General features: G+C 40.1%; 3 protein-coding genes across 5 annotated transcripts; 1 reads left to right on the top strand and 2 right to left on the bottom strand.

Annotated features, from left to right (window-relative positions):
• Positions 1–508: 508 nt before the first annotated feature.
• Positions 509–15,893, bottom strand: LOC104933152 (solute carrier family 26 member 6). Of its 2 annotated transcripts, XM_019256478.2 has the most exons (19): positions 15,608–15,893; positions 14,829–14,968; positions 14,411–14,521; positions 14,053–14,210; positions 13,794–13,958; positions 13,184–13,336; positions 12,937–13,019; positions 12,152–12,299; positions 11,238–11,351; positions 11,027–11,104; positions 10,823–10,918; positions 10,613–10,719; positions 10,462–10,531; positions 9,119–9,211; positions 8,867–8,977; positions 8,408–8,746; positions 8,206–8,260; positions 7,925–8,055; positions 7,148–7,798 (listed from the first exon to the last, which is right to left on the bottom strand). In XM_019256478.2, the coding sequence occupies exons 1-19, from the start codon at positions 15,745–15,747 to the stop codon at positions 7,784–7,786; spliced, it is 2,307 nt and encodes a 768-aa protein (XP_019112023.2). In that variant the 5' UTR covers positions 15,748–15,893; the 3' UTR covers positions 7,148–7,783. The 2 variants fall into 2 exon arrangements, with proteins under 2 accessions (XP_019112024.2, XP_019112023.2); XM_019256479.2 differs by lacking the exons at positions 7,148–7,798; positions 7,925–8,055; positions 8,206–8,260; positions 8,408–8,746 and adding an exon at positions 509–532 and having other exon boundaries at positions 8,840–8,977; positions 15,608–15,881.
• On the bottom strand, positions 554–4,520 carry LOC104933159 (solute carrier family 26 member 6-like). The gene is made up of 5 exons (XM_019256472.2): positions 4,506–4,520; positions 4,104–4,253; positions 3,888–3,964; positions 3,173–3,320; positions 554–670 (listed from the first exon to the last, which is right to left on the bottom strand). The coding sequence occupies exons 1-5, from the start codon at positions 4,518–4,520 to the stop codon at positions 554–556; spliced, it is 507 nt and encodes a 168-aa protein (XP_019112017.2).
• Positions 15,894–20,207: 4,314 nt separating the features above from the next.
• On the top strand, positions 20,208–25,136 carry LOC104933145 (kelch repeat and BTB domain-containing protein 12). 2 transcript variants are annotated; one of them, XM_010748529.3, is made up of 10 exons: positions 20,208–20,334; positions 21,295–21,517; positions 21,630–21,811; positions 22,027–22,159; positions 22,353–22,586; positions 22,688–23,046; positions 23,136–23,409; positions 24,228–24,375; positions 24,467–24,664; positions 24,840–25,136. In XM_010748529.3, exons 2-10 carry the CDS (start codon positions 21,347–21,349, stop codon positions 24,986–24,988), a joined length of 1,848 nt encoding a protein of 615 aa, XP_010746831.3. In that variant the 5' UTR covers positions 20,208–20,334; positions 21,295–21,346; the 3' UTR covers positions 24,989–25,136. The 2 variants fall into 2 exon arrangements, with proteins under 2 accessions (XP_010746831.3, XP_027144750.1); XM_027288949.1 differs by lacking the exon at positions 20,208–20,334 and having other exon boundaries at positions 20,818–21,517.
• Positions 25,137–26,178: the final 1,042 nt, after the last annotated feature.

Raw genomic sequence — 26,178 nt, 5'->3', positions numbered from 1 at the left:
TCTGGCTGAGACCTTGATGCATTCATTATCTGAAGCTTCAGTTCCTTGAGTCAGCATTAAGGACAGTAACTCTGTCTCTGTTTTGTCTGGTGTGGCCCTCACCATGGCAGCCTGCTAGATAGATGTCCAAATCAAAGTCCCTGAATATTCATAGAAAAAACAGAGGTTTGTTTTGTCTTCTTTCTTTTAAAGATATAGATAAACACACAAAACACAACACATACATTTTTCAAGGTCTTTACAGTGACTGTGCCCACATAGCTGGTTACCTGATCCACAGGCCTGTCCCTTTTCCTCATCACTGTGGTGCAATACCTGGATGATGCTCTCGTCACCGTAACAACCTGTGTCTGAGTCTAACATGGTTATGTCATGTTGGTAAACCCAGTTTACTTGTCCTTAATTAAGGTTATTTGTAGAGGTTTCTGTCAGGCTTAAAGGGCTGACTGCTTTTTTTCTGCCAAAAGGTTGAAAAGGTGGATTATTAGTGGACTATTAGTGACTTATAAGTTCAAATCTATAACTTGTAACTCTAAATGTGTCTTTTAGGATATCATACTTGTTTCTTTGCCTCCTTTTTAGCTTTCTTTTTCTCTTTCTCTTGTTCACGCTTCAGCTTTGCATCTAGTTTCTTCTTCGCTGTCAGCAGCTTCTCTATTTCAATTCCACTCTGCAGAAAAAGCCGAGCATCACATTAAAGAGCGGGAAGAGAAAGTGAGACCAGAGAGAGAGATAATGAAAGCAATTACGGATGCTGTAGACAACGGACGGGGATTATATCTTGTAATCAAACACACTTCCACATTCACAGACACTTACATACACCTTCTCTTTCAGGGCTTCCAAGTACAGTATATCTCAGCATTTGTGTAGTAGATAGTTATAAATGAACGGAAGTTGTTTGACTAAATGGAGCTGTCTACCACTTAGACTAATGACTGAAAGTTGAACTACCTCTGTTTTCCTGTAAGGGGGGCAGTTCGCACAAATTTCAGGGAAAAAATGCATATTTTCCAATTTAGCTTTGGTTGCATTTAAATAAAATCAAGTGTCTGAGTTATTTCATCTGAAAGGTATTAAAATGTCATTATTATAGAAAGAACTGCGCCATGGCTCTGTGAAAATCTCATCAAAATCTGTGTTTACATGAATGAGTAGTGTGTAGTTACAGCTGTGTTCTGAAGATGACAGTGAACATGGAAAATCCAACGGAGACAGACAGACCCAGGTCCAGGTTAAAAATATTGGTGGTTATGAATGTTGCCAGCCACACCAGCTAGAAGGCAAATGAACAGTGACAGTCAGCGTTCGCACAGAGTTTAACTGAGCAGAATGACTAATAACGAAGAGTAACTCAGCTTTGTTGGTCCACCAACACCACAGACACATTCATGAACTGCTTCTTTTTTTAATTCACAAACACTATTGTGGATAAAACAGTCTGAGACACGGCCTTACTGCGGCTATATGTCTCAAAATTGTGATCAGCACAATGATGAAGGAAATTACTCCTGCAACCTGACAAAAAAAAACACACACACACTTATTGTACAATAAATTCACTCATTAAACATAATAATTAGTTGTGAGCTCTGGTATTTGTGCTGTTTGTGCACATATGTCTATGTGTGTGTGTGTTTACTTGTGTCTTGACCCAGAGCTCTCCTGGACGAGGCTGCGAGACAAGGAGGAAGTCACAGAGCAGCACGGAAAAAAAACTACCAACAGTGTTACTAAGATCCTGGAAAAAGAGAAGCAGCAAGACAGACAGTTCAAATTAAGGACAAACATGCACATTTAGGCTGAAAAACACCTTTGATACTGATATTGGTATATTATTATAAATATATAAATAATATTATGGCCTTTAGTCCACATATATGTTTAACTTTTGGGTCAATAACAATAATGTACTTTTATAAACTTTATGACCATGTCAATACATCATTATCACACCAAGAGCAGTGCCAAGCATATTTAAGACGCACTTGATAGCATAAAGCTAGTTCGGCATTAATGATTTAGCAGGTCAGCTCTTGAGAGGCTGTGAGTGCTTTCTCTCCAGAGCAGAATGATCCAAGTCACATGCCTCTTACGCGTGTGCCTGCACACGCATCTGAAAAACAGAACTGTGGATAGAAGCAAAGGTTGTTAGAGGTTCACTCTTTGTGTGTATCTGTTACCGTTGGAATATTAAATCTCATTCTGTGGTTTGGCATAAATAATAAATCATCAGAAGATAATGAGAGAATAACTGACAGGAGGTGATGTATACTTTTCTGTAGCATCTGTGATCCCATTCATATATGCTTCACGCAACATATATCTGCACATTATTCAAACAACCACATTAACTGTATCATGTAGCTGCATAACAAGTAATCAAAATCAAAACTTTATTGCTACAGATAAACTGAAAAATGCATTTACTAGAAATGAAAAGTGTTCCAGTAGCATGCATGGAGTGAATCCAAGATGGCTTTCTAACATGACGTTATGCACTGGAAGAAGTCTGAGGCATTACAACCTTTGTAAATGGACTTGTATAATTACTGGCTTAAATGCATCTTTGGCCAACTCCTTAAGAGGTTCAGACGATCCAATTTCAGTCATTACTGTTAGGATATAATGCAGCATGAAATGACAGATGGGGCACAGTGATAAAACAAGAAACCTCAAATGGAAAATAAACATAATAATAGTAATAAATCTGTTCACGTTCTGTTCTTAATAGATTTAGTAACATGGCACAAATTACGATTGAAAAACCTGTTGAGGGATCAGTATGACAAAATCTTTTTTGTTGTTGCTTCCGTCACATTGTCACGGCTGCAAAGAATCTGAGATATTTTTTTACTTTTGTAATCGATGCCAATAAAAATAAATGAATTGAATTTATTTGAAATGAAACAAATATATACAGAAAAGGTCTGTGGAGTTATTCATGGCTGAGCTGTCGAGGATCCAGGACAACCTGAATATTTATTTTCCACTGATGTGATGGTCGTGACCAACTGTGAGCAAGCAGACTAAAATCTAATATTAGGCCAAGTTTGTCTCCAAGTACCAAAACGGGGACTCCAAGTATAACACTCACAGTTGTTTGTGAGTACCACAGCGTTTTTGTGTGTCACTTTGTATATTGAAAGGTTTGTTTGTGTGTATTCCTCACCTGGTTGCTATCCACCTTGTAGCCATGTTTCAGGGCAAATGTTTTGCCCAAGGAAATGTTGATGGCATAACCCACAATGGCTATCGCAAAAGCATCACCTATCACCTTTGAGAACAATGTGGCATCTGGAGCACGAGGGGTATTGAGCCTGGTGCAGAGGAGAAGATAAATGTTTCAGGTTTTTGTCACTGTTGTACAGTACACAGTGTCCTGACATCTCTGCGTAATCTCTTCAGGGAATTAGAGCAGGTCAGTTTTCCCCAGAGGTTGAAACTTTAAAAGAAAACTAGCTTCTTTCCTTTTGCTGACTTCCAGTCTTGTGCTTAATAATTCTGTTATTTGCACACACACAGTTATATTCCCAACATACCCAACCTTCAAGCCTTCATATCAGAATATCAGCAGCCGTTGGTTAGCTAAAATTATGGGTACACACAAGAAAAGCTCAGAATATAGTTTGTGTATATTACAATAATCTGTTATTATATCCTTCTGTATGTTTACACATCCCAGTTTGTACCTTTGTGGAGAAATTCGGTTCACTTGTTGACATTGCATGAACTTTTCCAGGAACAGAGGTTTTTTAGAAACTGACTCACAGAAACACACACTGTGACTGTTTCTCACTAGACTGTGTCACTTTGAAAATATGATACCTTCGTGCCTGTATTTGGCTGTCCTGAATCTGACCTCCCCCACACACACACACACTTACTCACTGGGAATCTCACCGACCACATCAATGCTGTATGTAAGTCCACAGAAGTGGGTGATGATTGTTGCTCCTATTACCTGTTGGGGAAAAAAGCACAGACAACCTCTCTTTTAAAGTCATCAGTCCCTCAGTCCAGTATGATCACTGTGGTCAAGATGCCCCCTGCTGGACAAATCAGCAAACTCTCCTCCTGTATAAGTGAAAAGGAGGTTTTACTACTTTAGTAATCAGGATGGGCAGAGGCATCTTCTGTCTGTAGCAAATATTGACTTCTTTGACCACAATGAGAACAGACAGTGCCACCAGGCTGACCACCAGTTCTGGCACTTTAGTTTCAGGCAGCAGCCGGCAAATATCCACCAGAGTCTGTGAGGAAAAGAGTGGAGGAGAGAAAGACAAACAGATGTAAATCAGGTTAATCCACATATAGAAAGCAACAGTCGTTCAGTGACTGCTTACTGACTTTGCCTTTCTGCCTCTAAATAGTTTACTCACTGATATACATATTTTTTAAGGCTCTGTAATGACTGTACCCACCAGAAGGATAACCTAATTACACCTCAAGCAGGGAACAAAAAAAAAAAGTAAATGTCCTACTTAGGTTCAATAACTTCCAACCTTAGCAAGAGACATAGGTTATCTCTCTCCTTTTGTTCTTTCTTTGACTCCCAGCTGTGTGCATATCTGTAAACCATAATTAAGTTGTAAATGTATAGCTTCATACCGAATGAACTTTTGTTTGTGAAGTGTGAACTAGAATTAGTTTCCCATTTCCTGACTCTGGACAGGTATAAGTCATGGATGGAGGGCAAGCTGACACAATGATCTCCTCTGCAGTCCTGACTGACTGTTGGAGTCTGTACTTATCCTGTTTGGTGGCTGATCCAAACCAGACAGTGATAGATGAGCAGAGAACAGACTGAGCAATGGTGGCGTGAAACTGGATCAGCAGCACCTTAGGCGGGTTGAGCTTCCTGAGCTGGCACAGCAAGTACAACTTCTGCTGGATCTTTTTGATGATAGTGTCTGCATTGGTCTCTCATTTCAGGCCCCGGGAGATTAGTGCGATGTGGATTAAGTCCCTCCAATGTACACATTCATACATACAAACTCTGTGATAGATACATGATGCCCACACTGTAGCCAGAGGTTAGGTCCCAAATGGCATTTTCTCTGAGGAGTAGTGAGGCAGGCAGCCAAGAATGGGTACTGGGCTGCACAGTGTGCTTTATAAAACAGTAACATCACCATGTGTGCTACAGTGCAGTAGCTATATGGTAAAATGTGAAAATGTCTGCAGTAACAAATTCTAGATATTTTTGATTGAATAAATATTAGGTTTAGCAATTTATTACATTAAGAGTCTTGTGTTTACTATTCTAAATTACATTCTATCACTGCTTTCTCACACACATCTCTCACAAATTCATCAATCCCACTAGAGAGGCCTCCTTTGAATCATCTATCTGATGTTAATGTTGAGATGGTTAATGTTTAACCAGGTCTTTGTCAAATTGACCTTCATTACTGATTGAGGTTTAACTTGTCATTGAGTCTGTGTGAAAAGCAGCAGAACACACTCAAATGTGGACAGAAAGGTAATGAAGGTCTGAGACAAGCAGGTTTGATCAGGATTAACTAATGCAAATCCATTTAAAAATAAAATTACTTCCAGATAGAGCATCATAACATAGCCACTAAACTAAATGGAAGAGAGATGTTTTGTCAAAAAACAGGACTCACACACTAAGCATGTTTGCTGTACTTAAGCCAAGCAACTTTAATTCTGTAATATATGTTCTCATGACATGTTTATTTATTATAATTTATGTGTAAAGTCAGTGTAGTGGATGATATCATTGTAATACAGTTTATTGCAGTTTAGGTCGGCTTTGGTTAGTGCGCATGGGCATAGAAATAATGTTTGGGTAAGCATGGTAATACAATATGCTTAGAAGTCATCTGAGTCTGACTAAACACAAGTTTTTGACCGTGTGATTGTGTAAACCATGTGAAGGACATTTTGAATGGCTATTATAATAAGTCAAAAACTTCTATAAGGACACATTTGAAGAGATACTTAAAGGTTAAATAGGTCTAAGTAATGTAATCATTGTACAGCACAGGAGAGCAGTCAGAGAATGTGGATTAACGAACATTGGCTGCAAGTTTATCTTTCGTGCTTGGCCATGGGAATAAAGTTACTTGTCACAACTGTAAACGGAGTAAGATGTTGGATTCATCAGAGCTGGCTACATTATGTTGCAGGCAAAATGCCCACTGTGGCCCACTTGTGGATAACGACCAGAAGAGGGCAGTAAAATACACAGAAAGGTTCATGTAGGGAAAAATTCCAACAGTTTATCAATGCAAGGAAAGAGAGATTAAGAGTTAGACTGCCAGGGTAAACGAACTGGAGCAATGCATGGAAAGTGGCAATAATCCAGAGGAAGTTAAGTTAAAGGTTAAAGTGTTCAAAACTACTTTTGAGGAGCTCTGTTTGGCTGTATCTCAATAGACGGGAAGAAAAAGGGGAAGACGAAAAAAGGTTGGTTTAAAGGGATAATATGTTAGATATTTACCATATAAATCATAAAATGACTGCTCTGTCATCAGAGATTAAGGAAACACGTTAAACAGAAATACTAGCTTCTTGACAGCAGCCAGTATGTTTCTTTTCTTTTTATTTGCCTTGCAAAACACAGACCTTCTGTATCAGAAGGTCTGTGTTTTGTCTTGTGACACTCCAGGTTGCCAGATGTGAAATGTACCATGGAAACAAGTAAACAAAGTAGATCAACAGAGTTAATGTTGTTCGACCTAAAAAGAAACCTAGAAAAACCAGAAATGTGGTGAAACACAGGCAAACACTGCAGAAGTACTTAAAAGATAAAGACAGCTTAGAGTCCAGAACCCAGAGTGCCCGTTCTATAGTTCAATATATTCCATTTTCAATATGGAAAACTCATGAACTTTTTACTCATCAATAATTAGAAATATACATGGCAAACATTAACATCTTTTTCAAAAAATATCTCCTTTTAAATCTTATGGATGCTGTAAGATTCTGTTGTGAGAACTGTGAAAGTTACTCACCTGACATGGCTGGAAACTGCAGGTAGTCGGTTTTCCAGGAGGAAGTGCACTGTAGTGTCAGTAGGGGGTACTGAGCAGGTTATGATGACTTTTTCACGTATAAATTCATCAATTATTTGCCTTACAAAGACACTAATTACTAACAATAACTCACACCTAACACCTCTTCAGTATTTTGTAATTTTAATGCAGTACCTATTTTAACCACTAGATGTGGTTATACATAAAGTTGCACACTGTTCCTTTGACCTTTTATTGGTTTCATTATTGTTTTTTTTATTTTGTTGTTCAGTTAAGTATTATTATTAATATGTTAAACATATATTCATTTATATATTTATTACAATTATAGATAGATCAACATGGTCAACATAGTTTCTAAACTGAATAGAAAACACATTTTGTCAAAAAAACAAAACACAAGTTTTTCTTTCAGTGAACTATTATTTTTCTAGATTGCATCCTGCACTTATCATATCAATGATATGTATTTGACAGGAAATCTTTGTGGTATCATTAATATTTTACATACTCCTATTAGTCCAGTGTTACATTCTCCCCTTCTCTGTCTTACGCACACCACAGAGGGAGAGAGCTGCAATGACGTATTGCTGGCGATCTCATTAAACATTTTCATAAAAAAGACTGTTGCCACAGCAACGGTTGCTGTATGCCCCATGGCAACCAGCTGCCATGTCAAGGTGGCGCATTCTTCTCTACTGAAGGGGGAGGAGACAATGATGACCAATGGTGAGGAGGAGGAGGAGGAGGAGGAACAGTCTGACCCTTGTTGGTCACATCTAAAGGAACACATCCTGAAAAAAACGAGGGCGATTTAGCGTCAAAGGAAGGAACATGAATACATTACAGCAATGTCAAGTGATGTGTGAAGCTGTGAGAGAGTCGACAAGTGCAATTAATATTCATAGTAATGAACTCACATGCACAAAGTCTGTCTGCTCCAGTTTGTGGAGAATATGAAGCACTGCATCATGCACTGTGACAAAGAGCCTGCTCTTTGGGATGGCCTCTGAGAAGAAACCTGAAGTTTCCAGCTGCTCCACGACACATGCTAGTATTTGACCATACAGAGAAACACGCATCAAAATGAGTGACCTTATGTATGCAAAGCATTTTGTGAGTATAGGAATAAAGCTTCAGTTCCTTGAGTCTGCATTAAGGACAGTAACTTTGTCTCTGTTTTGTCTGGTGTGGCCCTCACCTTGGCAGCCTGCTAGATAGATGTCCAAATCAATCTCTCCAAAGTCCCTGAATATCTTGAAGAAAAACACAGGTTTGTTTTGTCTCCTTTCTTTTAAAGATATAGATAAACATGCACGCCCTCTCTCATCCCTTTCACTTATTTAACACTGGTGATTAAATTAATGATATCAATACACACAAAACCTGCCACACACACATACATTTTTCAAGGTCTTCACAGTGGCTGTGTCCACAAAGCTCGTTGTTGAAATATCCAAGACGATGCTGTGCGTGCCTGATCCACAGGCCTGTTCCTTTTCCTCATCACTGTGGGGCGATACCTGAGTGATGCTGTGGCAACCTTTGTCTGAATCTGAGTCTGACATGGCTGTGTCATGTTGGTAAGCCCAGTTTACTTGTCCTTTATTATGGTCATTTGAAGAGGTTTCTGTCATGCTTAAGGAGCTCTGTCCCTTCAGTCCTGCAGAGACTTTCACCTCGTTCATCCGTGACTCCTTCAGTGAGAAACTGCCATTGGACATGTGGCTGACTGCTTTTTTCTGCCAAAGGGTTGAAAAGGTGGATTATCAGTGGACTATTAGTGACTTATCAGTTCAAATCTATAACTTGTAACTCTAAATGTGTTACCTAACCTAAATGTGTCTTTTAGGATATCATACTTGTTTCTTTGCCTCCTTTTTAGCTTTCTTTTTCTCTTTCTCTTGTTCACGTTTCAGCTTTGCATCTAGTTTCTTCTTCGCTGTCAGCAGCTTCCCTATTTCAATTCCACTCTGCACAAAAAGACCAGTAAGAAAAAGTGAGACCAGAGAGAGAGATAATGAAAGCAATTACGGATGCTGTTAGACAGTAGACAGGGATTATATATTGAAATCAATCAAACTTCTTCCATTCACAGACACACATACACACACCTTCTCTTGCAGGGCCTCCAAGTACATCTCAGCATTTGTGTAGTAGATAGTTGTAGATGAACGGAAGATTTTAATTCCTGGAATCTCTTTAGCCTGCAGGGACACAACATAAAGCAAGTGAGTTCAAACACTCACAGCCTGTTTGAACCTGTGTTTGACAAAATGGAGTTCAAGGTGCTTAAGTCACCTACAGTCTCATGTAGGGGGTGAGAAGAGTTGTTTAATGATGGATGTCAGCTTTGCTAACACCCTTGTCTCCCTCACTTCCTCTATAGAGTCTAGGTGGCAGTCCAGGATAGGGCTGGCTCTTTTGGTCTTTTAAGTCTTTTTCTGTCCCTGTCTGTGCTTCCCCCTCCCCAGCAGATGACTGTATAGAATATAGCAGAAGTTACCACAATGTCATGTCCTGCCAACCCCAAAAGTCCTTAGTCTCCTCAGCCAGTGAAGATGACATTGGATCCTTTTGTAAAGGACATCTGTGCTGTCCCACCAATCCAGTTTTTTGTTAAGGTGAACACTCAGGTGTTTGCATGTTCCTGCCATCTTGATATCCAATCTCTGGATGTTTACCGGTGTGGTTTGAGCTGTCTCTCTCTGGAAGTCATTCAGCATCTCTTAAGTCTTAAGTCGGTGTTGACCCCCCTGTACTCCTGTTAATTTCCTTCTGGAGACAGGTCTGAAAAGTTTGGGCTCCCTTAAGTGTGCAGTTTTTGGTATTAGGGTCAGTTCTTTCCAGACTTCTCTTTTGTTCTTAAATTGAAGGCATTCCTTCCAACTTTCTCCTGTAGGTGAAGTTGCCCTTCGTTATCTCATGAGTACTTTCTGTACCCTCTTCAGCTCTTCTTTGAGAAATCCCTCCCTAGCTCAGGGGTCACTCAGGGTTGGTTCTTGGAGAAACACTGTACCTTTTTGGTAGGCACAGTGTTCTCAGTACAGAATTTAATGTAATCTGCGATACAGCTGGTCAAACTGTCAATGTCCTCCCTATGTGGTCTAAAAAGTGTCTCCTCAAGTGCATACCTTTTGGTTGGGAGGGCTGTTTTCCACCATAGGTATGTAAACAGAAGCAGAATGAAGAGGTTGTGATCTGAGCGTCCAAGGAGGAGGAGGGTTGAAAAACTGCATGCATCCTTTGCGTTTGCATAAAGCAGATCAAATGTTTTGGCATTTACAATACTTGGTGAAGTGTGGAGAAGTGGAGGACAGGGAAGTATAGTTAAAGTCTCTGGAAATAAGGAGGAGGGACTGTGGGTGCAGCGTCTGCAGCTGTGAGACTATAGAAAAACTGCAGATATCTTAACTTTCTGTGAATGAACCTGGTACTGACCAAATGTCACTCTTACCTGCTTGTATTTTTCTGTGTCCAGATACAGGTCAGTGCCTGACACATGGCCCAAAATAGAGTACCGGGGTCTGAAAGGTATTAAAATGTCATTATTACAGAAAAAAATCTGTGTTTACATTAATAAATAACAATAAGTGGTGTTTAGTTACAGTTGTGTTCTGAAGATGACAGTGAGCATGGAAAAGCCAATGGAGACAGCCAGACCCAGGTCCAGGTTAAGCAGAATGGTGCTTATGAATGTTACCAGCCACACCAGCTAGAGGGCAACATAAACATCGACAGTCAGCAGGGTCAATGTGCTACAAGGTTCACACAGAGTTTAACTCAGCAGAATACTAATTCCGAAAATTTAGTCATACCAAATCAACTTTGTTGGTCTTCCAGAGCATCGGCACATCCATGAACTGCTTAAACATCCCTTTCAAATTCACAAATACTATTGTAGATAAGACAGCCTGAGGAACACACACACACACACACACACACATATTCACATATAAAATCACTCAGGAGAGATACTAATCATTAAAATGGCACAAATGGTTCTGGAGGGAAAGTGTTACCTTGGGAAGATCTTCAAAGAGAGAACCTATTTTCAAAATTGTGATCAGCACGATGATGGATGAAATTACTCCTGCAACCTGACAAAGAACACACATACATACACACACTTATTGTACAATAAATAGTGTCAAGTTGAACATAATAATTAGTTGTGAGCTCTGGTATTTGTGCTGTTTGTGCACATATGTCTATGTGTGTGTGTGTGTTTACTTGTGTCTTGCCCCCAGTGCTCTCCTGGACGAGGCTGCGAGACAAGGAGGAAGTCACAGAGTAGCACTGGAAAAAGCCGCCAACAGTGTTGCTAAGACCCAAAGCAACCAGCTCCTGGAAAAGCAGCAAGAGAGACACAACATTTCAAATTACAGTAAAAACACACATATGGGGCGGTGTTTAGCTCAGTTGGTAGAACAGCCGCCCCATGTGCGAAGGCTCAGTCCTTGCAGCAGAAGCCCAGGGTTCGAATCCAAACTGTGGCTCTTTCTCGCATGTCATTCGCCATCTCTCTCTCCCTGCATTTCTGTCTCTATCAAAAAAAAAAACCTTGAAAAGGCCCCAAAAAAACGGCGGCAGAGGCGGCATCTCTGGAGATCAGACATGATGATAAGCAGTGGGAGAAGTCTGAAGCATTATAACATTTTTAAATGCCAGAATATTATACAATGACCTGTATAATTACTAGCTTAAATGCATCTTTCTGTCATTACTCAGGATATAGTGCAGCAGAAAATAACAATAAATAAACCAAGAAATCTAAAATGAAAAATAAATACAATAGTAAATATGTTCCAGACAGAAATCTGAAACAACTGAAAAGGGATAAAATCTTTTGTTGTTGTTGTTGTTGTTGTTGTTGCTTCTGTCATGGCTGAGATAATATATTGCTTTTGTAATTAAAGGTAATAAATAAATGAACTGAATTCATTTGAAATGAAACAAATATATACAGAAAAGGTCTGTGGAGTTATTCATGGCTGTGCTGTCGAGGATCCAGGACAACCTGAATATTTATTTTCCACTGATGTGATGGTCGTGACCAACTGTGAGCAAGCAGACTAACATCTAATATTAGGCTAAGATTGACTCCAAGTTCAACAACAAGGTTTGTTTGTGTGTGTATTCCTCACCTGGTTGCTATCCACCTTGTAGCCATGTTTCAGGGCAAATGTTTTGCCCAAGGAAATGTTGATGGCATAACCCACAATGGCTATCGCAAAAGCATCACCTATCACCTTTGAGAACAATGTGGCATCTGGAGCACGAGGGGTATTGAGCCTGGTGCAGAGGAGAAGATAAATGTTTCAGGTTTTTGTCACTGTTGTACAGTACACAGTGTCCTGACATCTCTGCGTAATCTCTTCAGGGAATTAGAGCAGGTCAGTTTTCCCCAGAGGTTGAAACTTTAAAAGAAAACTAGCTTCTTTCCTTTTGCTGACTTCCAGTCTTGTGCTTAATAATTCTGTTATTTGCACACACAGTTACATTCCCAACATACCCAACCTTCAAGCCTTCATATCAGAATATCAGCAGCTGTTGGTTAGCTAAAATTATGGGTACACACAAGAAAAGCTCAGAATATAGTTTGTGTATATTACAATAATCTGTTATTATTTCCTTCTGTATGTTTACACATCCCAGTTTGTACCTTTGTGGAGAAATTCGGTTCACTTGTTGACATCGCATGAACTTTTCCAGGAACAGAGGTTTTTTAGAAACTGACTCACAGAAACACACACTGTGACTGTTTCTCACTAGACTGTGTCACTTTGAAAATATGATACCTTCGTGCCTGTATTTGGCTGTCCTGAATCTGACCCCCCTCTCGGTCTCTTTCTGGTCCACACACACACACACACACACACACACACACACACACACACACACACACACACACACACACACACACACTTACCCACTGGGAATCTCACCAACCACATCAATGCTGTATTTACTTGTAAGTCCGCAGAAGTGGATGATTATTGTTGCTCCTATTACCTGTTGAAAAAAGAGCACAGGCAATGTTTGTTTCAGCACACACAACGTCTCTTTGTAAAGTCATCAGTCCCTCAGTCCAGTATGATCACTGTGGTCAAAATGCCCCCTGCTGGACTAATAATGAATTCTCCTCCTGTATAAGTGATAAAGTTGAGGACGTTTACCACTATGAGTTCTATAGGGATGGGCAGAGGCATCTTCTGTCTGTAGCAATTATTGATTTCTTTGGCCACAATGAGAACAGACAGTGCCACCAGGCTGACCACCAGCTCTGGCACTTTAGTTTCAGGCAGCAGCCGGCAAATATCCACCAGAGTCTGTGAGGAAAAGAGTGGAGGAGAGAAAGACAAACAGATGTAAATCAGGTTAATCCACATATAGAAAGCAACAGTCGTTCAGTGACTGCTTACTGACTTTGCCTTTCTGCCTCTAAATAGTTTACTCACTGATATACATATTTTTTAAGGCTCTGTTATGATTGTACCCACTAGATGGATAACCTAATTACACCTCAAGCAGGCAACAACAGTTATACATGTCCCACCATGGCTGTTTACAAAGCCTGGGTAGCAAAGGAGAGCATCAGACTTTTAATCTAAGGGCCCAGGGTTTAAGTCCCTGTTCAGGCGCTATGAGTACTCTTTGGTTGTTTCTGAGGCTACTGCTTAGAAAACTTAAATTTCTCTCAGGATCAATAAAGTATCTATCTCGAAGTCTGCATTCAATCTCTCAGTATCTATATGTGATTATTGTAATGCATGATGACCTACTTACATAAATAAGAGCGAGAGGTCCAGTGAAGCGTTCTGGCTTGACCCCAAAAAGATACTTAAGCTGGGAGACGCACACATGACATGCAGATCCTGTAGTGTAACCACGAACCAGTGGTTCAGAGAGGTAAGTGACCACAAAACCAAATCGTACCACACCCAATAGTATCTTTTAATGGGAAAAAAAGAGAGAGTGTTAGTCAAAAGTTGTTTAGTACAGTCACTAAACATTTTCAATTTGGGCAAAATGGACACAAACACACCTGAAAGATTCCTGCCAGCACTGTGAGAGAACATGCTATCTCTACTCTGAATGCGTCTCGAGCATCATCGGTTACGTTAGTGCCATTCACAATAAAGTTATCTGGTGCAAGCCTCTCCGTCACAGTCCCAATCATAATGCTGATCACAGCAAATGTACCTGAATATTCAAAAAATACACAGTCAAGCTTATTTTTCTAAGTTTCTTCATGTTCTTTCAGATTTTTTTTAAAACGTTTTAATCACTGCCACCTTCACACACACACACACACACACACACACACACACACATGCACGCACGCGCACACACACACACACACACACACACACACACACACACACACACACTCACTCACTCACCTATGGAGACGTGTCTGGAAGTACCAAAGATGAAGTAGACCAGCACCGGGTAGAGCGAGGTGTAAAGGCCAAACACTGGCCGTAAGGAAGCCAGAAGAGCATATGCCATGCCTTGTAAAAAAAAAAAAAAATAACTAACTAAGAATTAAGCAATAAGACACAAAGTCTACATCTTATGTAAAACAATTAAATGATAGTTAAGGTGGACACATCTTGGTTATTACATTACAGTCTTTTTGGTAGATATAAAGCTTTGGTTAGGAGGTGATTAGTCTGGCTTACCATATAGACTGTGAGCAGGTGAACCCACAATTTGCTATTTTTATACTACAACGGGATATAACTTATTTGGACAGAGCCAAGGGAGTTGTTTCCCCCATTTAGTTTTTTTACCAAGGTATTTATGTTTTTTACAAACCCTGTGGCAGATGCATGATGCCCACACTGCAGCCAGAGATCAGGTCGCCAATGGCATTTTCTCTGAAGGAGTAGTGAGGCAGCCAGCCGAGAACAGGTACCCAGCTCAGTATAGTGTGCTTAAGCCTGGGCACCGAACACCTACACCCAGAGATAAATACAATTACTAATAGTGAGCACACCATTTCAATGTCTCTGACAAGTCAGCTATAGATTTTTTTGGTGAGAACATCTCATGAAAATAACCCCAAGTGACACTTGTGAATTGTTACACCTGCTACAGTTTTTATCAGCTGGCCTTGTAAAACAGTGACACTGGATAACACCAGAATGTTAGTGTGCTACTGTTCACTTCTTATGATAGATACAGTACTGTAACTGTATGCTAAAATATAAGAAGTAACAAATACTTAATGACACAGATTTTTTATTAGATACATATTAGGTTTAGCAACTTGTTACACCAAGAACAAAAAAGTCTTTGTCAAAGGGCATTATGCAAGCTTCCAACTTAATGAAACTGTGAACTTTCCTCATCCATTCTTATTAAATGATCCTCATAAAACTATTACTCAGCCTTTATTAATCATGACCAACTGGTCTGATTTGAGATAGCAAAAGAGTTAACCTGCGAAACATCCACACACATTAAGTTGAACACACACATATTCGTTGAACATATGAACATATCATCTTTGTCAGTTAGTATCATTGTTTGTCTCATTGTTTTCCAGTTGCCTTTCACACCTCCTTCTTCTGTCTCCTCTGCTGAATTTTTACCTCAGTGACTCTTTCACTCGTTCACCGACGGTTGGTTTTGTAGACCGCGTCTCCTTTTGTGCCACTTCATCCAGATGTAACCCATCCAGAACCTTCCTCTGCACAAAATACTCCCCAGATGAACAGTCCATCTTCTCCATGCCCACGTCTGTTAGGCCAAATTCAATAAAGCCAGTATCTATATAAGCTCCACTTTTTCTGCCTGAGGGTCTTCTTGAACAGAAACAATAGTAACAGTTGGACAACAAAAGCCAAACCCTATGTGGTGAATGTGAAGCCTCCTCACTGTTCTATAATGACTGACAGTGCTTGTTTCTGAACTGTGGGAGTGACTACTCCTTTTCTGACCTTATAAGTAAACAACCACAACCTCACATGTTCCTGTTCAGCATTTCCACACACCTGAGGTAATGAGTGTGTGTTTCTGAATGGCACCCTGTAGTGGTTAACTTATAACTGAAATGCCAGGCTTTGGTAAACACCGTAACTCTCACAAACTATCAAAACTGGTAAAAACCTGACACTTAGGCACACTGAAACAAACATTGTTTAATGCATATGAAAAAGGAATGCTTTGGGATAATTATTTAGTTTTATGTTTTAGATTAAAGTTTGTATTGCTGTTTTTTCTCCTACACCTCATACACCTCACTTGATTGTGGCACTGACAGTACACCGGTTAGGTTTGTGTTTGGCGACAGAATGACCAAAACAGCTTATCTTTATAGTCGAGATAAAGCGGACTTGACTCAATTGGCATTGCCCAATATGGAATTTGTAACTCCAAGAAATCCTCCTTCCAAAGATTACTCCTAAAACCCCCAAAATCATTCCTGCCTACTGCCATAACACTTTATAGGAGTTCACAGTATTCACTGTCACTGCTTTCTCTCATACATACCATGTTAAGTATCAGTACTTCACATACACTGACAATTTCATTTTAGCTTCAAGACCTAAAACAAAAATTAAATTTACCTTTGGACCAAGAAACCTCACAACACAAATTCATCAATCACACGTAAGAGGCCTTTGAATCATCTGTTTAATGTTTATGTTGAGCTGGTTAATGTTTAACAGGGTCTTTGTTCAAAATGATGTTCATTATTGATTGAGGTTTTTCTTGTCATTCAGTCTGTGTGAAAAACAGCAGCATAGTTCAAATGTGGACAGAGAGGCGATGAAGGTTTGAGACAAGCAGGTTTGACCAGGATTTAATAATGCAGAAAAAGTCAAAGTAAAGTAAAACTGAAAGTAAAGAGGGCACACCCTCGACATGTTTGTCGCCCTGTGATAGCAAGACATGAATATTTACATATTGTAAATGTTTCCAATCTAATTTCAAACTTACACCATTTTCTAGATCTTAACTATTATTTTTCTAAATTGCACCCTGCACTCAGCATATCAGTGATATGTACTTGGCAGGACATCTTTATGATATCATGTTTTACATTTAAGATGTTGTCTTCATTGTTTTATATTTTAATTATGTCCACATTGCTAAGGAGTGGTTAAAGCCAAAGATAAAGTGTCCAGGTGAGAGGACGATAAAGCTGTTAAGTTGTAATTTATTTCATTTTCAGCCTCAGATGAAGTTGAGCAGTTACTGGTATTATTACAAAAGCCAAAAAAAGAAACTGATGTCACATACAGCATCACTGTTCATAATGTGTTTTTTGTACTTTATGCCATTTCCGAATCCTCTCCTGGTAAATACCACTGGAAAAACACTTCAAAAGAACAGCTAGCACAAGAGAGGAGTTTACTTTTGTGACTGCAATGACTAACAGCAATGGATGAGTGTATAATAACAGGAAACATTCTTGCACATATTAACCACCGGTCCCTGTCACACATGTGTGCTGTAAAAACTTGCTGTTAAAATATTTCGATGACCAAGCACAGTTAAACCTGAAGTACACAGGGAACATTATTCAATCTCATTCACAGATTATATTAAATAAATCATATGTTTCATTTTTAATTAAAGACAGAACTCAAGTCATATCATTGAGTCAATAAGACAGGTGTTTAATGTATCACATGCTAAACCTCTTTGTTTAGTATTTCACTATTCCTGCAGCTCATGCCTAGCTGCCAGCAGTTCCTCATAGGATGCTGATTGGTCCGTACCATGGCGGTTTGGGGAAAATCATGTTTTGATTTTGATGCATTTTCTGTCTTTGACTGTCTATAACCCCACAATATCAAACCTGTGTTCTATATATATAATATATATAATGATTTATGATGTATGAAGATGAATAAAACCAAACCAACCCAAACAAAACATTAGCTTAGTGAAGAGATAAAGACAAAGAGGGACTAAAGAGAAAAGAGAGAGCACAGTGTCTCGGTGATGCTCTCAGAACGTTTCTCAGCTCTTTTCATTATTTTTTAATTTGTTTGACCGAATTTTTATAAAACATATTTTGAACATGATAATATTTGATTTTCATCCTCAAAATCTTCTGTTTTATGAACACCTGCTGAAGCTGACCGGCATAAAAGCATTAAAAGAACCCTGAAAAGAACCCTGTGTCTCAGGGATAAGAAAAAAGAACCCTGAAAAGAACCCTGTGTCTCAGGGATAAGAAAGAGGATACGTACGCTTAGCAAATATGCCAAAAAAAATAAACTCAGTTATCTTCTGACTGATGTGTCATTAACTCTATGTGAGTATTCCAAATATAGGGATTTGTTGCCCTCTTTGCGGTGTCTTGGGTAAATAGTGAGATAAATCATTTAACTGCTGGGGTAGTGAGGAGGTGAGGAGGTAACCTTTTAAGGGTTGTAGATTTCCTAAAAGACCAGAAAGGCAAAGTGTTTTTTTCCAGGCCTAGTTTCTAAACATGTTTTAGAACGTGGTTTAATAATGCCAGAACAGTGTTATATCAGGTTCAACAGAGAAAGCAAGCAACCAAGCCACATTTATATTTCAAAAGAATAGATTGAGATTGAACTAAATGCTAACATCAGCATGCTATATTGACACAAAAGTATATGTACGAAATCAACCAAGTATTTTTTAGCCACTTCACTGAATCAGTATATGCAGATTTCTGCTCTGCACACTCAGGCCTTCCTGAGGTGCACAATTGACCAAAGGTCCTGAAGAAGAGCTGTATCAGAGCTGGCAGTATGAACATGTAAGCAAGCATGTGTCAGATGACATGTTCACACATCCTGACCTGGAGTCACTGATTAATCTGCATGGCTCATAAACTGGAAGGACCACATTGTTTTATTTGTGCTGTTATGTAATACAGTATGTTCAACTGTGCATGAACACATGATAGTTAGAAAACAATTAGCCTGTCACAATGAGACCTGTGACAGAGTCTACAAAACAACAATCATATGCATGTGAAAGTTTAACTGTGTGTGTTGTGGTCTTTATCACTTGCCCAGAGTCATTCTCAGCTCCCTTAACTGTAAAATCTGTTTTCAAGCATACTGTAACTTCAGATGTGTTTTAAAATTGAATAATTACCAGATGAATTAGAATTAAATCCAGAAGGCATATTAATAAAAAGTGGTATTAGGTGGGTGTACACCACCTCTCGCCAAAAGTCAGCTGGGATAGGCTCCAGACAGGTGGTAATGGATGCATGGATGGACATATACAGATATGTATTTATATATGTGGATGCATAGATTCAGATCATACTTAAGAAGTACAACAATGTAAAAATAACTCCATTTGTGAGAGCAAACAAAAGTACAAAACTAACTAACTCAAAAAGTATCAAAATAAAAGTGCTTGTCCTGCAGATGGCCTCAGTGACTGATCTCTGATCTTTGACACTGTTAGTGGTAGTGAGACGATGGACATTAGTGATTAGTTTTAACCTTCTCAGTTTTTTTGTTAAATTTTATGTGGGAAGTAGGGAAATTATCCTTTAGTGAACAGCTAACAACCCATCTCTACATCTGAAATGTGACAAAGGGTGTTTTCTGTCAAATAAGTGTTAAAAGTACAATATTTCTGTCTGAAATGTAGGAAAGTAGAGAGAAAAAATGTAAACACTCACAAACAGTGTTTGAGTGGGTGTCGTTTAACTCAGTTGGTAGAGCAGCCGCCCCATGTGCGAAGGCTCAGTCCTTGCTGCGAAAGCCCAGGGTTCGAGTCTGACCTGTGGCTCTTTCGCACATGTCATTTCCCATCTCTCTCTTCCCACGTTCCTGTCACTCTTCAGCTGTCTCTGTCACAATAAAAGTTTGAAAAGGCCAAAAAATAAACAGTGTTTGTGGAAATCAAATGTACTTTTCACCACTGGTTTAAATATTCATGCAGGGTGCTTTCCAGCACACACAACTGGCTGATGAATTCATAGAAAACAACGTGTGCCTCTCCTGATTGTCCATAACTGCAGGTCCTCGTTAAAGTCACAATCTGTAAGTAAAATTAACAGCAGACAGTGAAACTTACTTGACTGTATTTAAACATTACTAAAACACAAGCTAAAACAAGTTACAGAAGACTTGTAAACTGTTTCCCCAGCCACCTCTGGAAACCTGAACAGCACCACTAATACTTGCTGGTCTATTTTAAACCTTACCCCCAACTCACAGGCAGCAAATATAGCCCAGAACACAAGAGAGATCTGCCAGCAAACAAAAACTCAACAACCTGTGAAGAGTAGTTTAAGATATCAAAGTTGGCTTCATCTCAATTGAGAAACCTTTGAATCCTGGTCCTGGATAGCCTCAGGACTCCACTGGTATGATCAGTTTTCTGCATGTGCTTAGTTAAAGTCATGCTAACGTGCTTCTGCTCGTACTCTGAAGTGCCTGTGCATGTCTGCCTGGAGTGAGGTTACGTATGTATGTTTAGCACACACACACTGACAGTGTCATTATGGTCTACATAACTGTATGAGTTGGAGTTCAAGACTCTGGACAGCAAGAGAGATCTCAAGAGAGAGACCAAAGCTATTCAATACCCCACCTAACTAACCAAACACTATCTGAGAGACACCCTTCTGCTGTTGTGTTAGTTATTTAATGAACACAAATGATTATATTATCTTCCTGATGCTGCCACCTTTGTGTAATGCAGCAGTTTCTTTTCTGATTCTGTATTAATTATGGGTGAAAGTGATTCAAAAGGCATGGACCCAGGGGATTTTACCTGCATTCTGTAGCAATAAATATACTTAAACATAGTACATTCAGCTTTCAGTCTTCACTTTGGTATTTTTTTTAATACAGCATTTCAGTCATTTCAGTTCAGGCCAGTCGAGTCACAGTTTGATCCACAGTACAGCTGTGGTTTGAGATCAAATTACAAATCACACGAATGTTACAAAGCAATTCTCAAAGGGAAATTGGGAAATAGGGAAAAATATGGTCAGATGAAAAACAGAATAATTCATTTCAAAATAAAAATAGAACACATTGTGAAAGATTAAACTAGTGGTCCCCAAACTTTTTGGCTTGTGACTCCTTACAACAATAGAGTGTCTATTTAGGGCCCTGTATTATTCTTGTTGTTAATAGTTCCACCAAAGATACTTTTTCTTCTTTCCTGCTCCATTAACCATCTCACAAGCCCCCAGTGTTATTTTTTGACCAGCTGGAAGGAGTCCAAACCCCAAAGTACAATTTTCTGCTCATACTTCTGTACTTCCTCCCCCTCCCTCATGTTTTCTCCTATTCTGTGTGCTTGACTTTGCCACAAGGTCTTTCTCTATATGCTGACTTAAGTGGTCCAGACATCCAGTGCAACGGCCCATGGATGCACGGGTGCTGGACTCTGCTCTGGCAGAGCATGGCTCACTTCTACTCAGGCAGCTAGAAAGGATGAGAGCATCTCAGGACCTCACTGATGTAGTGCTCCTGGCAGAGGGGATTCCCTTTCCTTGCCACAAGGTGGTGCTCTCTGCATTCAGCCCTTACTTCCAGGTACAGTTACTTCAAGCTGACAGAGATAAATACAAAATAATGCAACCTGTTAATGATGCTATGAGACTCTAATTGTATCATTATCACCATTAATGAATCCCATTTGTTGCAGGCCATGTTTACATGTGGTCTGAAGGAGACCCGCGAAGGAGAGGTGCCTCTCAGAGACACTCCTGCTCAGAGTCTGGAGCTGCTATTGGACTACATGTACCGAGCTCAACTTCCACTTTCCAATGACAACATCCAGGGAGTGGCTGCTGCTGCCTTCCTGCTCCACATAGATGGAGCCTTCAGGTGGGCAAAGAGTCTGGGAATAGATCTTTGTTCCAATAAATTAACATCATCAGGACTCATAAATGCATGCTCTACTATATTAAAGGGGCATCAAGGTATCCTACCTGTAATATCATCCGTAACGGAGAGTTGTAGTAAAATGTGTAGGTAGTATAGAGGGCAGTTAATACAGACAATATGTTGCTCCCATCACCACCTTGTTGTTGCTGATTTAGGTTGTGTCAGAGCCATATGGAGGCCCGTATGGACCCTTCCAACTGTGTCGGTCTGTACCACTGGGCAAGAGACCTGGGGGCCACTGGTCTGGCTGACTGTGCCTTGAGATACCTCTACCAACACTTTGCAGAGGTGGGGCATTCAGTATTAAAAGTGTCCCATATTCTTTCAGTCCTGGCTACAAGATAAAATGTGTTATAAGGCCTGATTATTATTTATTAAAATATCTGCCTTCTAATAAGTCTTTATAACCCCCTTAGAACCTTACTGTAAGAGATCTGTCATTTTTTTATGGTGCTCTTTGTCTTTATCTTGCTGTCTTGAGGTTTGTGAGGAAGAAGAAGTGCTGGAGTTGGATGCCCAAAGTCTTGGAGATCTGCTGGGTTCAGATGACCTCAACATATCGCAGGAGCAGGTTGTGCTGGAGTTGGTGCTGCGGTGGGTGCAGAGGCGAAGGGGCGACTCGCACAGTGAAGCCCAGGCTGTGGAGTTACTCAGACGTGTCCGGCTGGAGCTTGTGGACCCTGGATTCCTCCGTAAAGCCAGGAGGAGAAACCCGGTGAGAGAGAAAATGGGCAGAAGGGAGTATAATAAAAGTTAGACTCTTTTTCCACTTTTATCAAGAGGTTAGCAGACCACACTTATAAATGAATCTTCCAGGTACTGCTGCGGGATGCTGAGTGTTTTGGGATGATTGATGCTGCTCTCCAGACCTCAGGGCTCTGCGAGACATCAGCTCCACCTCGGCCAACCCTTCGTTATGGCATGGAGACCACTGACCTGCTGCTTTGTTTAGGTGGGGTGCATACGGAGGACGTGCCTGCCCGCCGTGGAGGACTTGGTGACCTCAGTTTTTGCTTTGCACCCCGTGGTAGAAGGACTTACCACATCCCCTCTCCATTAAGGGGCCGTGGAGGCATGGGACAGATTACAACGGGGGCAGTGACACGAGATAACAAGATCTTGGTGGCTATAGAGGCAGAAGATCAACACAGGATGAAGAAGGTGGACATCTACAGGTGTTTATGTTTCCTCATATATAAGAAATCCAGATTTTTGAATGGCCCTGAACTCAACTTCAGGACTGAAATGCCTGTTTATGTTTCAGGTATGATAATTCAGAGGAGAACAGCTGGGTGGAGATGTGCTCAGCACCATACAGGAACATGTATGCGTTAGGGCTGCTAGGCGATGCCCTGTTTATGATAGGTGGGCAAATGAAAGTACGTAATCACTACATCATCACAGACAGTGTGGAGAGATGGTCGCTGAAGAGAGGAGGCAGCTGGCTCAGCTTCTCCCCGCTGCCTCTCCCCTTAGCCTGCCACTGTGTAGTCAGCCTAAAGGAGCATCTCTATGTGCTGGGAGGCTGGACACCACAGGTACACACACCTGTCAGAAACACTTTGCATGTCAGTATTACCTGTGCAGTAGATGGGAGTACTTAAGTGTTCTTGAGCAAGATAACACGGTTTAGGTTAGCCCGTTGACAAGTGACAACTTTCCCCACAGATATCATTACAGCCTCAGCCATTTAAAAGCCCTGACCTATTAATATGAGTAATTCAGGCCAGGGATCTAATATCAGCCAAGGCCACACATTACATAGAGACTGCATGTGCTGTACCCATTTAGTTGAATTAGTTTTGTCTGTTTACTGTTTATGCCAGTGACTATCTTTTAGCTTTATTGCTACACATTAAAAAAATGCTTAAGAAGATCTTAAATACTTAAAAAACATCCACGTGTCCTCATTTTCAAGAGTCAGTTAATTGCACTTCCATAGTTAAGAGAGTTTGATTTGCATCTTGCATTTCTTCAGTGACTGTACATGCCTGTTTACCCATTTTATTAAGCATTTCAACACTGACACGACACTCCGGGCCAATCAGCTGGAGCACTTCTCCTAGTCCAGGCCTGCCCTCTAGTGGTAGCCTTCAAAAGGTTTTAAGGAACACACTTGTCCATTAGCTGAAAGACTGCAACATCTCAGTTATCTACAACAAAACATTATGCCAACAGAATAATTAGTTAGTGTTGTAATCACAGTAAAATCCTGGTGGCTTTAAAGCAACTCCATAATAAAGATTCAGTGTAATGTTCACCTTCTGAGTCCTACACTCTTTTTCCTCTGCTGCTTCTCATTTCTCACCTCAAGTTCTTGTCTTTTTCTTCCACCATCTGTCCAACCCCCCCTCAGCAACAGCCAGATGATGAGCCTGACAAGCTGAGTAACCGTGTGTTTCAGTTTGACCCCGGCATGGACAGGTGGACAGAGCGTGCCAGGATGAAGTACTCCAGATACCGCTGCGGCACGGCTGTTCTCAATGGAGAAATCTACATACTTGGTCAGACTACAAGACAGCACAACTGTATTCCTGAGTATTTACTCTGTATGAGAACGAATGGAGGCAGATGATGTGTGTGTGTTTTCTTCAGGTGGTATTGGATGTGATGGAGAGGACCGTGGACAATCACGTCGCTGTCTGAGCTCTGTAGAGATCTATAACCCAGATACAGACACCTGGAGGCCAGGGCCGACACTACCTACATCATTACTCTCCCTCCGAACCAACGCTACAAATATAGGAGTAGTGGAGGGCAAGCTCTACCTCTGTGGATACTACAAGGGGGCCGGTCAGTCAAAGATTTCTTTGAAAATGTCTCTCTAATAATTTTAACATCTGGCTGAAATGGTACACAATTTGGGTCTGTATCACAGTGAGGGAATGCTAGTTAACTGGTGCGGCAGTATCTCTGGAAATTAGATTTTGGTCAGCCATAACTTACATACTTTCTCTCATGACTGCAGGCCGTCATGAGATCATCACCAAGGAGATTTTGGAATTGGACCCTGCAGACAATGTGTGGACGGTGGTGGAAAGACGAGCAGCCATGCATGATAGCTATGACGTCTGTCTAGTGGCTAACCTCAATCCTCGAGACATCTTCACACCCTAATTCATCTCCTCCTGACTATGAACAACAATGCAAGGAGCTGGTTTGGGAAACAAGCCTTTGTCATTGAAGAGTTATTGAAGAGTTACACGGCTTTATTGAAAATGTAGAATCTGAAATGTAACCGTTGACAAATTCTAGTACAAAAAAAACAAATGGTCAGTTTTTTTGAAAATTACCCATATGACATTTTTCCTCATCTTCCACAGTGATGATTCAAATTTGGTTTAGCTTAGGAAATTAAAACCTCTTGAATAAGAGTAGGTAGAGATTGTGGTCAAAGTTGAAAGAAACCAGTGTTGCCTGTTGGTAGGAAACAGGATGCAAACTGCAGTCTGTGGTGTCACTCCTCCGCTTTGCCTCTGACAAACAGTCACACAAGAAGCTGATTGTTACAAAAAATTGTTGGCATTTTAAAGTGAATAGTTCACCATTTGGAGAAATGTGCTTATTTGTTTTCTCACGAGTTAGATGATAAGAATGATATCACTCTCATCTCTGTCTATTAAATATGAAGCTATGGCCAGGTTAGCTTAGCATACAGACTGGAAACAGCTTGACTCTGTCCTTTCAAAGCTCACTAACATGTTACATCTCGTTTGTTTAATGGAGTCTGAAGCTCAATCGTGGAACAGAGATTGATCTCACCTTTTTGGCTGATCTCTATAAACATTAATCTGCATTAATATACAAATAAATGTTTGAAAAAAGATTTTAAAAGTTAAAAGCTAAACTGTCATCAGCCATTAGGTTTGGAATTTGAGATTGCATTACGGCATAACCACAAATTTATGTCTTTGCTCTTTCGTTTTTGTACAGATTATAAAAAATGACATACAACCTGTTAATCAGTGAGCGTCAGAGATGCTCAGAGGTATTTTCTTTTTTCATTTTTTGGACAGTCAGACTAGCTGTTTTTCCCTATTTCCAGTTTTAACCATCTATCTCCTGACTCATACCGATGGGACAAATATGAGAGTAGTATTGATCTTCTCAGCGTACTTTTAACAAAAAAAGTGAATACATAATATTTCCAAATCTCTTGAAGCATTTGCTGAAACCTTTGAACAAATGACAGATGCTGACATTATTGTGAGAATAGTCTTGTATAGCAGCATTTGACAAGATGGAAAAGAAAATTAATAAAGTTAATGCTGTACAGATCTTTACTAACTTATTAAATATAGAGTAGG

The sequence above is a fragment of the Larimichthys crocea genome, chromosome XV, assembly GCF_000972845.2.
Source record: "Larimichthys crocea isolate SSNF chromosome XV, L_crocea_2.0, whole genome shotgun sequence".
Taxonomy (NCBI): Eukaryota; Metazoa; Chordata; class Actinopteri; family Sciaenidae; genus Larimichthys; species Larimichthys crocea.
The sequence above is the reverse complement of the archived record's forward strand: the minus strand, read 5'-3'. Positions and strand labels throughout refer to the sequence as shown.